This window comes from Amblyomma maculatum, chromosome 1 (assembly GCF_055883805.1).
Source record: "Amblyomma maculatum isolate TAMU_Amacu chromosome 1, ASM5588380v1, whole genome shotgun sequence".
Taxonomy (NCBI): Eukaryota; Metazoa; Arthropoda; class Arachnida; order Ixodida; family Ixodidae; genus Amblyomma; species Amblyomma maculatum.
The window spans coordinates 312040853-312054198 of record NC_139344.1 but is presented as its reverse complement, the minus strand read 5'-3'; the positions used below and the strand labels follow the sequence as shown (position 1 = coordinate 312054198).

The window sequence follows — 13346 nt, the reverse complement described above, 5'->3', positions numbered from 1 at the left end:
TATTTTAAGATCGAATGTTCGTCCATAGTGAGTGATGAAAGCCGAGGCTGAATATCTTCCCCGTAATGCAGTTGCTGTGCTCATGATGCACAGCTAGCAATGCTCTTGGGGAACATTCTTGCGTGGTTGCCACTCCTGTTCAACTGCCACATAAACTGTTTGTTTGCTTTGGATGTCTTGTTTTCCCTTTTGTGCCTCGTGGGTGTCAAATGTCTCCCTTCCTGCAGCAGGCTTTACTATGCGGTCATGCAGGTGTCTCATACTGGACAGAACGAGAGCCTAAAATTTTTAATCTCTCTTGAGAGAATATTGAAAAAAGTTGAAACCACTGGCTTTGTGGGCTTTCGATGCTGTCACCTGAAACAGGGTGGTGCCATGATGAGGAGGACATGGTTGCTATTCAGTAAGGACTTCCACTCATTTGGTGGTGGTGCTAAGCAGTAGGGAAAAGACTGCTGTATGTATGGAAATTTTAAAATGTTTTGCTGCCGAGAAATTGTTTGCATGGGGGATCTCTGATTGCAGGAAGAGCGTTCCTGTTCAGAGGAGCTGCGGACGGAGGTGTCCCGGCTGCATGGAGCTGTTCTCAACAAGGGGGATACCGTGAGTATTGTTTTTGCTTTATTTGCCAAGGCTTATTTTCATGAGTCACCGTAGCCTAATAAAGGCCTTGAAAAGCCGTCATTTTGTATACTCCAGTTAAATATTAAAGGTAATCTGGTGAAACCAATGAAAAAAAAATATATATGTGTTTAATTTCCTTATAGCGCACTCAGAAACACTTTTATGCTTATGCACTCTGCTGTTCAGAGCATGTTGGGATTCTCATTTAGTCTCCTTCTCACCCCTTCGTCCCCACAGCACGTTCAAGTGTGTGCACTGGAGAGCTGCTTCGTTTCTTCACCATAACCCTGTATTTATCTTGGATTCTGAATTCGCGAGGCACTACGATACATGTTGAAATGTTAGAGCATCCTACTTGCATGTTTTGGTACTGCTTCATGGGTCTGTTCCCAATAGAGAAGTGCTTGTGTTTCCAGCACATGTATGCTATCCATCAGCAGCGCGAACACAATCAGAAGAAAAGATCCCCTCCTGCATTTTTTTTTTCTTTTTCTGATTGTGTATTGCGTTTGCACTGCTGATAGAAATGGATCGCAACCAACTAGCCTGGCAGATTTTGTGTAGTTCTTTTACGGGCACTTGATTTGACCTCTTTTGAGAATCAGGCCTCTGAGGTTTAGGGGCCAAGAGTACAAGCCAGGTGGCTGCATAGTTGTAGACTGGTCGCCCCTCAAAGCTCTTTCGGGTAATTCTTTAAGGATGCCATAAGGGCTTCGTTACAAGCGCCGGAACATGTAGCAAAGTTGACCGTGTTGCTTAATATCCACGCTTTATAGCCATACATTTTATAGCAGCCAGTTTTACAGTGTCACAAGTTTCATTGCACCTCTGCCCCTCGCACCGGGTTGTCCACAGTCCTTTAAAGCAGTAGACAAACTAAATTTTTTTGTTGTGTAATTTGACTTTGCAATGATGCGCAGTACTTTACAAAACATCCACATAGATTGCTTGAAAAAGCAAGTAGTTGTGTATAAGTGAATATTGTCACGTGGTAGTAACAAGGCCATAGGAACTAAATGAGGAAACAGGCGTAATAGCTTTGAAATCAACTCTTTATTGTGCTGACTTGCGCCCGCAAAAGGACTAAGCAACTCGGCGGTGGCAATAGCAGCAAACGGGCATGCTGGTTGCCGGAACTGAAAATCCCCGTTGCATTTGTCAGCACTCAATTTAAATTGGGCGAAGAACCATCTGGTCAAAGGGACCTGGAAACGTCTCAATCAATATGCAAATAGTTGTGCCTCGTTACGATTACTCGGGAAAAATCTCAGTGCATCTCGCACTACAAAGAAAGTGATAAAGCCGCATCTGGCAACAACGAGCATGAACAAGGTCATTCCATGCATTACAATCACACCAATAAGTCTGCGTGCTGGTGGCCGTTGAAAATAACGCCAAATAAATCTTCCAGTGGTTCACGCCAATATTTTTCTCGCACAGTTTCGATATCAGCTCCAAACTAAGCCATGGCTGGGATGTCATGGGCACAATGAGGTCACCTGATGCACGAAAAATTTGTTCCTTTTAATCTTCAGCAACTCTGGTGGCAGCCTGCCCAAGAGCTGGAATTGCAGAAAATGAATAACTACTTATTATTTGAACAGTTTTTTTTCTTGACTCGCATGATCAGAGTTCGTCTATCATATCACGACCGTCATTTACTGGCTGAAACCAAAGTACCGCACAAAAAATTCTGTTTAAAGTTATTTAGTTGGCTTTGGTAAACTGCACATTATGCCTCATGTGCACAATTGTCTTGCACACTGTTCTAAAAATAAACAGTGTCCAAAGTGTTGGTGTGTCTATTCTTTTACCCTTTCCTTTGTCTGTCCTTACTATTTTACCCTGTACTGTCTACATTACTCATTAACCCCTTAATCCCTTGCAAGGACGAGCTGCGCTCATCCTTGCAAAGCCGTCCCCAAACCGTTTTGGACAACTATAGCTCGTCCTCGCTGAATAGGTTCTTCCCTTCAGCGTTTCGAACGAGCAGCGCTCGTTTGTGGCTTAGATGGCATTTTGCTCGACAGATGGCAGCACTGACCTCTTAATTTCGTTTTTTTCTGCCACATAAACGTCTTTTTCGTATGGCAACATAATAACCGAAATCAGCACTAAAAAAATAAGCAGTTTTGTTAAGAAATTCGTTGATATAACAAAGCGGTGAAGGGGTTAGAAGGAGTAGACACACATACATTATCTGTTTTGGGATTTTTGCTTTAATTGATCCCTGATGGTCCAAAACAGAGGGGCTACAGCCCAGAAAGCCCCAGTGCAGCTGATTTAATTATCAGGGCATTTACCGAGACCAGTTTCATTTTCAGTATTATGGGGGTTATTCTCGTGGTAATGCTCCAGTGGCTAGAAATGGGAGCCTAGTTCCAGCACGCAAGCCCTAGCAGCAAGAGCCGTGACCCTCAACCCACGATAAGTCACCACTATAGCGGGTTCGAGCCAGGGGAACAGACACAAGTTGCATACTCTAAGCAGGCTTTATTCGGCCCAAGTAATTGCACAGCAAAACACTCAAATACTGCCGTAGCAAGCGAATGCCCCGCTCGCGTACGGAGGTGAAAGAACCGCCGAAAGGGGAAGCGCACACGAAAAGGGCAGAGGAACGTTCTGCTCACCTTATGTAGCTGTGTGCTCACAGCCCGCAGCGGCAAGTGCATACGATAGTCAGGCGATTCAGGTGGCAGTACCCTCAGTAGAAAGTTTTAACCTCGCATGTGCGCATCTACCGGCCGAAAAAACGAAATCGCGGGAGGCGCACTCCTCCCGGGCTGTGGAGAGGTCCCTCCAAAATATGCCAGGAGAAAAGAGGACAGTGGGGTTGCCCTCCCTTCACCATCCTCCTCATGTGACAGCGGCACGTGGCCGTTACAAGGGTGCAGATGTGTATCCTCAGATGCAGTGGAATGCCACACGAGTGCCGCCGAATGGCAAGACTGGTGATCATGTGGACACGGAATCTACTGGTGCATGCGGGTCTCTTTCTTTTTTTTTTTCATTGTGAAAGCAATATTCCAACAGCCAAAACGAGACCTCGGGGCAGCTGCGACATGAAGAGGCATAGCTATGCCGTAAAGAGACGTAGCTATGGTCTCCTCACAAAAAAATCAACCTGCTATGACATTTGAATTCACGTTACCCCTATGCCACGGACAAGAGCTGCCAACTCGGGTCGCTCCTTTCGTATGGGAGGGTGATATCAGAATCGGCCTGCCAGAACTGTTAGCATTCTCGTTACCCCTACGACATGCAGGCACCTCCATACGGCTTAGCTGAAGCATGACTTTATATGTGGGCTGGTAACTTACGCTCACGCGTCATACCCTTAAAGAATGAGCTTAAGTGCCCCCAATAATGTAGCACCTTACACTGACAGGACGTGATAGGGGAATAATGTAGCTGGCAAAAGAAGCTTCCGCCATTGCTTTCGCAACTCAACTAAGGTTAACCAGAGCTAAACCACAACTAGTTTTTTTGTCTGCTTGTGACCTCGCATAAGAAAACATTTAGGCGTCAGCTCCTAAAATTATCTTGCCCGACTACATGGACGTTGCCGATATTGCCACATACTTTGATTTCAACCCGCTCACCAATGACTCAAGTGACGAAAGCTTGGAGAGTTGGCATGCTGGGAATGTCAACTAGTAGTACATCATAATTTTGCAACCTTTTTGGGACACACCAGATCAACCATAACATTTTTTCGAAGTGAATTTTCTACAATGTTTTCCGAAAACTTTTTGTATTGATGTGTGTGTGTGTGTGTGCGCGTGTGCGTGTGCGTCAAATAAAGCTGACTTGACATGTCGAGCAGAGGAACTGATTACCACAAAAATGGTGCTCTTTCGGCCCAGCCAAACCAGAGTCCGGAAAGTCTGTTAGTATTATTTCTTCGCATACATATGTCCTTGTATAGAGGACTGGCTTGGCCAATGCTGCGATGCTTATAGAAGTGATTACTGAGTTGCAAGTGAGCTTTTTTTCCACAGCCGCTTTGCTGCTGCGGCTGCTGCTGCTGCTGCTTCTCTGCGGTGTGACTTGACTAGAATTTGCTAGCTCTGCTTCTGAAGGTGTTGTACAAATTGAGGTTATCTTATCTTATTATGAGATGGGCATCTCACTAGAGCGGGGGGGATGAAAGGCCAACCTTTATTACATCGTTGGCCCATTCCTAAGTGCCGTTCGCTGTCTCTTCAATGCAAAACTGGCTAGGCCTATGAAAGGTTAGATCAGGCAGGAAGCAGTACAGTTCATCGCCCGGCTCACCTGCAGGAAGTGCTATTCCTGAACTTGTGCAGGCATGCAAGTATAGCAGCCAGTACTTTTGGTAATCCTAGTTGAGGCACATGTGCCCCCGCTTACTGGAGGTGTAGAAAAGGCACATGTCACCCGGCTTCAAGTGTGACTGTTTTGTTGACAGCAACGTGAAGCAAGGAAATTCTGAGTCCAGCCTGTGCGTCTGGGCATGCACACAGTCTACCCAAGCGTTGCGTTATGCTTCATCTTGTGCAAAACCATTAAACGCAACGCCGCAGACAGTGGGAAAAGCTATGCTATGACAACTGTGCAAAAGCACACAACTTTCCCGGGGGCATGCAGTCACTGCTGTTTGCTCTGCTGACACGCAGTTGTTGATAACGTCAAGTGTGTGCATTTTTGTCACAAATATGTCACTATTAATGGGTTCTGGATAATGTGGTCTTTGTCCGATTTGTAATTAAAATACCTTTGTGGTCGGGTTTGCTTGGAGAGTACCTCGGTATAGCCAGGAAAGCATTTCAGTTGTTTTCGACACTTGGAAAATTGTTGCCTCTACTGCTTTTTAACCCATGGAACGAATGCATGATCTCTTTCTGATCCCTTGTGCAAACCTGCATGTAGCATCGTATCGCTCAAGAGGAAAGTATACAACAGTTGCATCTTGCCTGTACTCACCTATGGGGCTGAAACGTGGAGGCTAACCAAGAGATTTCTACTTAAGTTGAGGACAACCCAGAGGGCTATGGAACGAGAAATGGTAGGGGTAACATTAAGAGATAGGAAGCGTGCAGAGTGGGTCAGAGAAATAACTCAAGTTACCGACATTCTAGTAGAAATTAAGAAGAAGAAATGGACATGGGCAGGACATGTAGTGCGAAGAGAGGATAACCGATGGTCGCTGAGGGTAACAAACTGGATTCCAAGGGAAGGAAAGCGTAGCAGGGGGCGGCAGAAAGTTAGGTGGGCGGATGAGATTAAGAAGTTCGCAGGGGTCAAGTGGATGCAGCTAGCACAGAACCGGGTTAAGTGGAGAAATATGGGAGAGGCCTTCGCCCTGCAGTGGGTATAATCAGGCTGATGATGATGATGATGATGCATGTAGCTTTGTTACAGCTAACCTCCCATCAAGTACCAAAAGGTTTGTTACCTTGAGGCCTACATGTCAAGGTATCTCCATAACAATTACATGACTGCCACCATTTTTACTTCTGATTGAAACCCTTGGCTTGTAACTTTGGTAGATAGATATGTTTTGGATTTGTTTGACTGAAGTGGGATTTTCTGCACGATCGTTCTCGGACTAACAGTTACATTGATGAGGCAGCCAGTGTCGTTAAGCACTACAAACACCTTGGCTTGTGGCTGTGCCCTTATTGTGCTTTAGTTCAGAGAAATTGTCCTGCAAATAACAATGCTGCTGACTTACCATGCCACCATTTTGCAGGTGGAGGCTGAAATGCTGAGGTCCCAGGTTCGAGCTCTGGAAGAGGGCAAGGCACTGTGTAGGTAGCCATTGAATGCAAGTCTCAGGGCTTCGTGCAAGTACTTGTGTTTACGGTGGGAACTGCTCTTGTCTGCTTGGAAGACACCACTTTTTTTCCTAACACTTTCCTGTCCACGGGAAAAGTAGGGGTTTTTGAGTGGTGTCATAATTTTTTTTTCTTTTTTTTTTTAAACTTGCTTGGTACACAAGTGTATGGTAGCAAATTGTAGAGGAGGAACTTCTCTTCACAATGGTATTAGTCACAATCAACATCTTTATTGCATAGATGAGGAAAAAAAATTATCGGAAAAACATTTGTTAAAAATTCATAGAAACAGCAGAATTTCTTCACACAAATAAAACAAAAAAAGATTGAAATATACATTTTTTAGAACAGGGACTGAGGTAACAATGCTGCAAATTCTAGCTTTCTAACTACAGTATTACTCAAGTTAGGAAAGAAAACATTAGGCCATATGACTAATGTGCCACGGCGCAGAACAGTTCTTTGTTGCCGTGAAACAGACGTTTGCTGCACATGTCTCACAGAGAACATTTGTTTTTTGTTCCACCTTTCTTTCTTCATAGCACAATTTGCAGTTCTTGTACTTCTGCATTTTTTGGGGCTTGTGCTGCAGCCCCTGAGGTTGATCATGAGGTGGAAACAGAGGGCGAACGTTGGGGTCTCCAGGTTGTGACTCACAAAATCCAAGCAGTTGCTCGGGCAATTTTCTTTTGTGTTTTTTAATCTCTTCTGGAGTGACATCTCGCCAAGATCCGTTTTTTTTTGCCGTAGGAAGATTTTCCCAAAATATGCATCCATGCATATTTGTACGTGTTCATGCATATCTCATTGATGATCTCCGTGGTGAAGAATAGCAGAAAGAAATCGGTGGCTCTGGAGTAGCGCAATGCGGTGCTGCGGCTTGCAATGCCGAAGTCGACCCCTGGCTGTCTCCTAGGAGAAAACAGGACTATCTGTGCTGCCGGCGGCCAGTAGTCCCGCTCGAATGACGTTGACACCCTGCAGGTAAAAGTTGTGACCTTCAGAACACTCTGATTTCTACCCATCAGCGCGCAGCAAAAGCGGAACTTTTCTAAAGAGAAAATGAAGCTTACTGGGGCATGGCCATTGACGTTCCTGGTCGGTTTGACGCAGTTTCGCTATAGGTGCTGAAGTCTGAAGAGCTGAATTCCAAGTCATCACTGTCTTCCAAGTCATCACTGTTGCTGTTAGCATCCACAGATGAGCACTCAGATGTGTCAGTATCCATGGAAATGGGCCGCTTCCGAGCAGCAGCAGCGCGCGACGTCGACGCCATTTTGCAAGCAAGGAGCGCCGGTTACGTCACTCCGAAGCTATAAGAACAGGCGTGACGCGGCGAAAAGAAATAAAACAAATTGAAAAACGGGTTGGTCTATTACCCACTAGATGCCGCCGCTTGTCAAGGAGTGCTTCGAAAGCGGGAAAATTCAAACTGTGAAACCATCAATAGCGAGCTAATGATGGGAATAGGTGCGGATAAGAAAGTGTTAAGGATTGTGTAGTAGGGACATGAAGCTAGTAAATTTCTTGGCGAAACAAGACTTTGTGCTAGGCAGCTATATTGGCTAGTGTTGTGCTAAGAAGGCTAAAAATTAGGCTTGCAGGAACACTAGTCTCTTTAATGCAACAGCATCAAAGGCCCCATTCACCGAAAACCTGGCGTTGATGTTCTAAATGAAAAATGACAAGCATGGTGCTGTCGGGTGGTAGCTGGCAGCTGACATGGCTGAGGACTAACTGGACATAGGGCTTCCTGACATTACGTTTGGCAGGAGCTTCCAACTCTGTCCTTTTATATGGGAGGGTGATGTCAGAATCGGTCTACCCAGGACCCTTGCATTCACGTTATCCCTAGGCCAGACATACGGCTTGGTTAAAGCAGGGCTTGATATGCAGGCTGGTAGCCTACGCTATTGCGTCGTATCTTTAAAGGCAGAGCTTTATTGACTTAGTTAGGACTGAAGACAGCTTTGACTTCGCAGTCGTCCTTCGCAGGTTCACTGTCCTTGTTTCCATTTCTATTCTATTTGTTTAAAGCTAGTTTGAACTAAATAACGACTTTCAGGAAATATATGTAAAGCAAACATCTCAAATAGTTCTGGCTGTTAAGGCCATTTTATGAAAATGAAATTGACTAAGCTTTTTGTCACACTGATTGATGCTAAATACGTTGATCTTTGCAAAATGGGCGTTTGAAATTGGGGGCATTGACCTAACATGAAGCCGACCTATATTCATGGGCTGGCGTAAGTTTGTCCACACCATGTTTATTATGCACCACCCCGCACTGGTGGCCATTACTACCATGATTCACAATGCTATGTATGTAAAGAAAATTGTTCCGGATGAGAGAGGGGTAGCACATTAGCAAACTTCTTCCAGTTACCTTGTATGCGTGTGTCATCGCAGCTTTAGCCAAGACTACTGGGCTGTATGCACTTTAGTTTTGAAAGTCAGCTGGGTAGCAGGTATTGAAGTTTTATCTCCTTTGATTGCTGCTGCCTCCTGCTCTTAAAAGGCCTGTGAAACAGCACTTGTCATAATATTCTAAGGCAAAACATCAGTAGAGTAGGTGTTTATGAGTATTCAAGTCAAATTTGAAAGCTTTGCGTGCAACCTGTAATTTACAAATAATTTTTAAAGAGTGCTCGTGACGACCGCTCAACACCTATTAGGGCTGCACCTCTCCCGCACTCCCTTCCTGATGGCGTCATCGCGACTTGCTGGGTGCGCCCTCTTATTGGGCACTCCTGGGCCACTCTAGTGGGACAGGGCGTTGCAGGGCACCATCGCGACTTGTTCATTTTTTCTTGTGCGCCGGCATGCACCAAGAGCATCATTTTCGATGGCTATGTTCGGTGCCAATGAAGCTAAAATTTTTAAAGCAATAGGTTCACTACGTGAGGTAAAGCCACAATCACCATGTGCTTCCGATGGCCTTCAAACAGCTTCGAGGTGAAGTTGGAACCTAAGCCGCAAAGGTCAAAAGTCATACTTACGTGGAAAGTAGCTTAACGCATGAGCAGCTGCGTGGCGAGACACATGATTGCTGATGTCAGTCTTGAGTATATATAGAGGTGTGCTGCGCGTCTCGGCGTGGAGGAAGAGCAACTGAGCAGCCATGATCATCAGTTGGCTGCACCTGATGATCAAGAGGGCATTGCGTTGCGAGCTGAAAGTATGTGAAGGAGAAGAGTAGAGGCTAAAGCCAAAAGAGCGGCAGAAACGCTGGAACAACGTAAGAAGCGTCTTGTGAAGCACTGCCATGACGATGCTACAAGGCTTGAGTGACAAGCAGCTAAGGCGGTGCTGGTGCCACTGCTTCTGCGTCTGCACCGATAGCAGCAACAATGACCGAATTCAGCTATCGCTTCACACCAGGTTTAACCGAAGCTAAACCATTGCCAATCTTTTTTGCACTGTGGAGAGGCTGGATGGGATACTTATTGCTGGTGCACATTTTCTAGTTATAGTGAATAGCTTTTCATGGTTCCTTTAACTGCAACTGCATCTCTCCACAGGACATTTCACAAGAATTACATTAAACTGAAACCACACAAAACGAGCATTGAAATGAACTGAGTCATCATCATCTGCTGAACTATAGCCATTGCAAGGCGAAGGCCTCTCCCGTACTCCTCCAATTGACCCAGTCCTGTGCTAGCTGCGTCCACTTGACCCCTGCAAACTTCTTAACCTCATGTTGAAACAGCGCTAGAAACATGGACAGATAGAAAGACAAGCACACATTGCGCTGACCTGACAACTGAGGTTTTATTCATGAGGCATCTATTTATATACACAGAGAGGGATAGAAAGTGAACAACCAGTTCAATCATGTGACATAAAACGTCACCTTCTCCCTTCCAAAAAAGCTCGTTCCTTCGCATGAAGTATTAGGGAAGGGCTGCTTGCGCATGTTTCTTTACCATCTGCTATGCTTACTGCCTCAATAATTTCTCTTGCTGTTTGGTCTTGGTTTCGGCCTATTACTGTCTTTTGGAAGCACGGTTCACACATGCAGTCCTGGCAATGGCCAACTAGATTTTCGTCCCTTTTCTGCTCTAAAGTGTTCTTGTGCTCGCGGATCCTATCATTTAAACGGTGCCCCGTTTGCCCAACGTATGTCCTTCCACATGTCAACGGAATCCTATACACAACTGCTTTTTCGCATGCGACCGCAGGGGCTTTGTGTTTCTTTTTACACCCACTGACGTTCCTTCCTGGGAAGGTTATTATTTTGCACAATTTTCCCAATGTGTCTGGTGCGGAAGGAAACCACCTTTGTTTGCACCTGAGCATCGGTTCTCAAGTTATGCGACAGCTTGTGGATGTATGGAATCATGACTGTATTTTGCTTTTTTCCACCTGCTGCCTAGCTGGCTGCTGTTTCTTGGCGCAAAGATTTTTGAGCATGCCTTCTGCCACCGAAATCAATATTTGATATGGATACCCTGCATCTGTGAGCCTATCCACGTGCTGCTTAAAACTTTCATAGACCAATTTTGGGGAAGATTTTTTCCAGACCGTTTTAAAAACATTAGCAGGTTTCATGTGGAAAGTATAAAAGCCTGACATCGAGGAACCTAATGGAGCCATCAATAATTTTTTCGTACATAAGGGATTCATTAAAAACAGAAAGTAGCTCTACTACGTCACAGTCATATTTACCTTCATGATGGCTAAAAAGCACCAAATAATCATCTACAGATCTGAACACTAGTGTTCAGATTTGTAGATGGTTATTTGGTGCTTTTTAACCATCAGATGGTTTTTTAGCGCTTTTTAACCATCATGAAGGTAATGTGACAAGGTATTATGTAATAATGTACCTTACTGTTTGACCAAATATTATTGAATATTTGTGCAGATGTACTGAAAATGCAACCCTTTTATCGCAAAATTTGCCACCTTAAATGTCGCACTGTTTTTCATGTGAGTGCAGTGACCTCGGAGTTGGTGTTGGCACGGCAGCAGTTAGGAAGTGACCTGCAGCAGGCACGCATGGTAGGTGTGTGGTGGTGGCATCTCTGGTCTGTGTTGATGCCTGCCCATTTCAGGAGGCCGCCCAGCTCAGGACCCAGCTGGAGCAGATGCTACTGCAGGCACAGCCAACGGTAAGATAATGCGTTGGCTGCGGATACAAGCTGGCTTTTCTTTTGACGCTACATAGCCACTCGGTTGAAATGGTTAAGGAACTCTAGTGCTGTCATTAATAGCTGCAGTTATATTCTACCATTGCCCATCTTTAATGCTTGCTAGTGCTTGCTGTTAGTCTTGCAAGGCATTGTCTCTGCCACTTCAGAGCTCTCAAGGGTAAGAAAGAAGGCGACCTTCAGGACATGGGGGGGATTCTGTGGAGCCTGGAAGCAAATTGTCAAAAAGAGTGGCTGCCACAATATCAAAGTGGTCTGTGTGCCACGCACCTTGTGAAATCATATTGTGGAATTGTATCTGCAAAATCAAAAGAAGATCCAAGCTGTTGCCACTTTTGGATTGTGTGTGTTGCTGCAACATATGCAGCCTTGCTGATAAGTATTGGAGAGCTCACTTGTAACCTTCCATATTCAGTTGTAAGTGGCCAGCCATTGTGGTGCTGGAGCTAATGCTCATTGCAGACTTAATGGAGCTGATGTTAGCTTCAGTGAGCATGTTCCTGATACATGTGCTGGTCTTTGACTGCCAGGCAAAGCTTAGGACATGAAACCCGTAAAGAACATGCCAGACTGCAATCTTGTTTCACATCCTCATTAGCTAGGCGTGGCCAACTGAATGCTTAAGTTAACATTGTGGCACTTTTTGGATTGCGCTGCTTCATCCAGCACGAGCTGCCAACTAGCCTGCACCTCCAGATTGTGATTCTCAGGAGGATGACTGGGGGAAGTACTTGGAAGCCCTTGTGCCACATTGTCTTGCTAAGCACACTTGTCTGGTTATCCAGTTGTAGGGCAACCTGAGCAGAGTAACCCAGGAGGTCTCCGTTATGCTGGCTGATGCGGCTTCCTTATCACTGGCATGCACCCCTTAAATTAAGTTTGGAAATGTTGATGATCCATACTCAAATGGAAATGATATGGCACAAACAAAAACAGGAGAAGTGATAATTTCAGCTTAAGACATAGTAATTGTACATACATTATGCGATAAATATTAGTTAAGTCTGCATCCTATCTGCATTTGTGCGTTATTCTCATTTTAGTATGCGTGCTGCACAGTCTCGAAGGTTCTCCCCATTGAGAGCTCACTTAGTAGCCGAGCATGTGATGGGATCCTCCTGGAGATGTTCTTCTGTTGCTGGCATGCCCATGCTGAGCATTTCTCAGGGCAGATGTGGAAGGGCACCTGAAATTGCCTTGACCAAGGTCACTGCTGGGCAGTTGATGGCACACAGTGCAGTGTAGCCAATGTCTCATTGTTTGTGCCTGAGCAGTCATCTTGCTCTGATCAATACCAGGGTGGCTGGCATGTGGCAGGCCAGGTACTTGCTAAGTCTAGGGGAAACCTTTAAAATAAGGGAGCTTTCCTTTGTACCTTACGGCTGCACTTAGCTGGATGCCAATGACTGATCACTCCCTTATTGCAAATCTACTCTGCTCTGGAGGTGATCCCGCTTTGAGTTATGATCAATCCGCTCTTGCCTTCTCGGTTAGCTCAGTTGGTAGAGCCCTGGAAAGATTAACTACCAAGAAAGCAGTGCTTAGGTAGGTGAGTAATGATGATGCCCATAGTAGGCTGAGCACTGGGATATGCCTCCAGCAAGGAGATCTCTCTGTCAGGCCCGCCTGAGGTGCCCTGGCTCCTAGCATTCCAACCCACAAGCTGCACCTTTGACAAGTCTTCAAGAGGAGACATGGCCATAGGGAGGTTGTGGAGATCTCAGACTCTTGATAACCAAGATAACTTGGCCACCTTTGACGTTGT

At 45.3% G+C, this 13346-nt stretch overlaps 1 protein-coding gene across 4 annotated transcripts in view; it reads left to right on the top strand.

Annotated features, from left to right (window-relative positions):
- Positions 1-13346, top strand: part of LOC146207105 (uncharacterized) — a 74377-nt gene that overhangs the window by 31083 nt on the left and 29948 nt on the right. For all 4 annotated transcript variants that reach the window (XR_014706512.1, XM_084600160.1, XM_084600128.1 and 1 more), the window contains 4 exons: positions 526-603; positions 6341-6398; positions 11371-11432; positions 11486-11542. Coding sequence is in view for 3 of the 4 variants with exons in the window: in XM_084600160.1 (XP_084456286.1) it covers positions 526-603; positions 6341-6398; positions 11371-11432; positions 11486-11542 (255 nt within the window). In the remaining variant the exon portion in view is untranslated. The remainder of the gene's footprint in view (positions 1-525; positions 604-6340; positions 6399-11370; positions 11433-11485; positions 11543-13346) is intronic.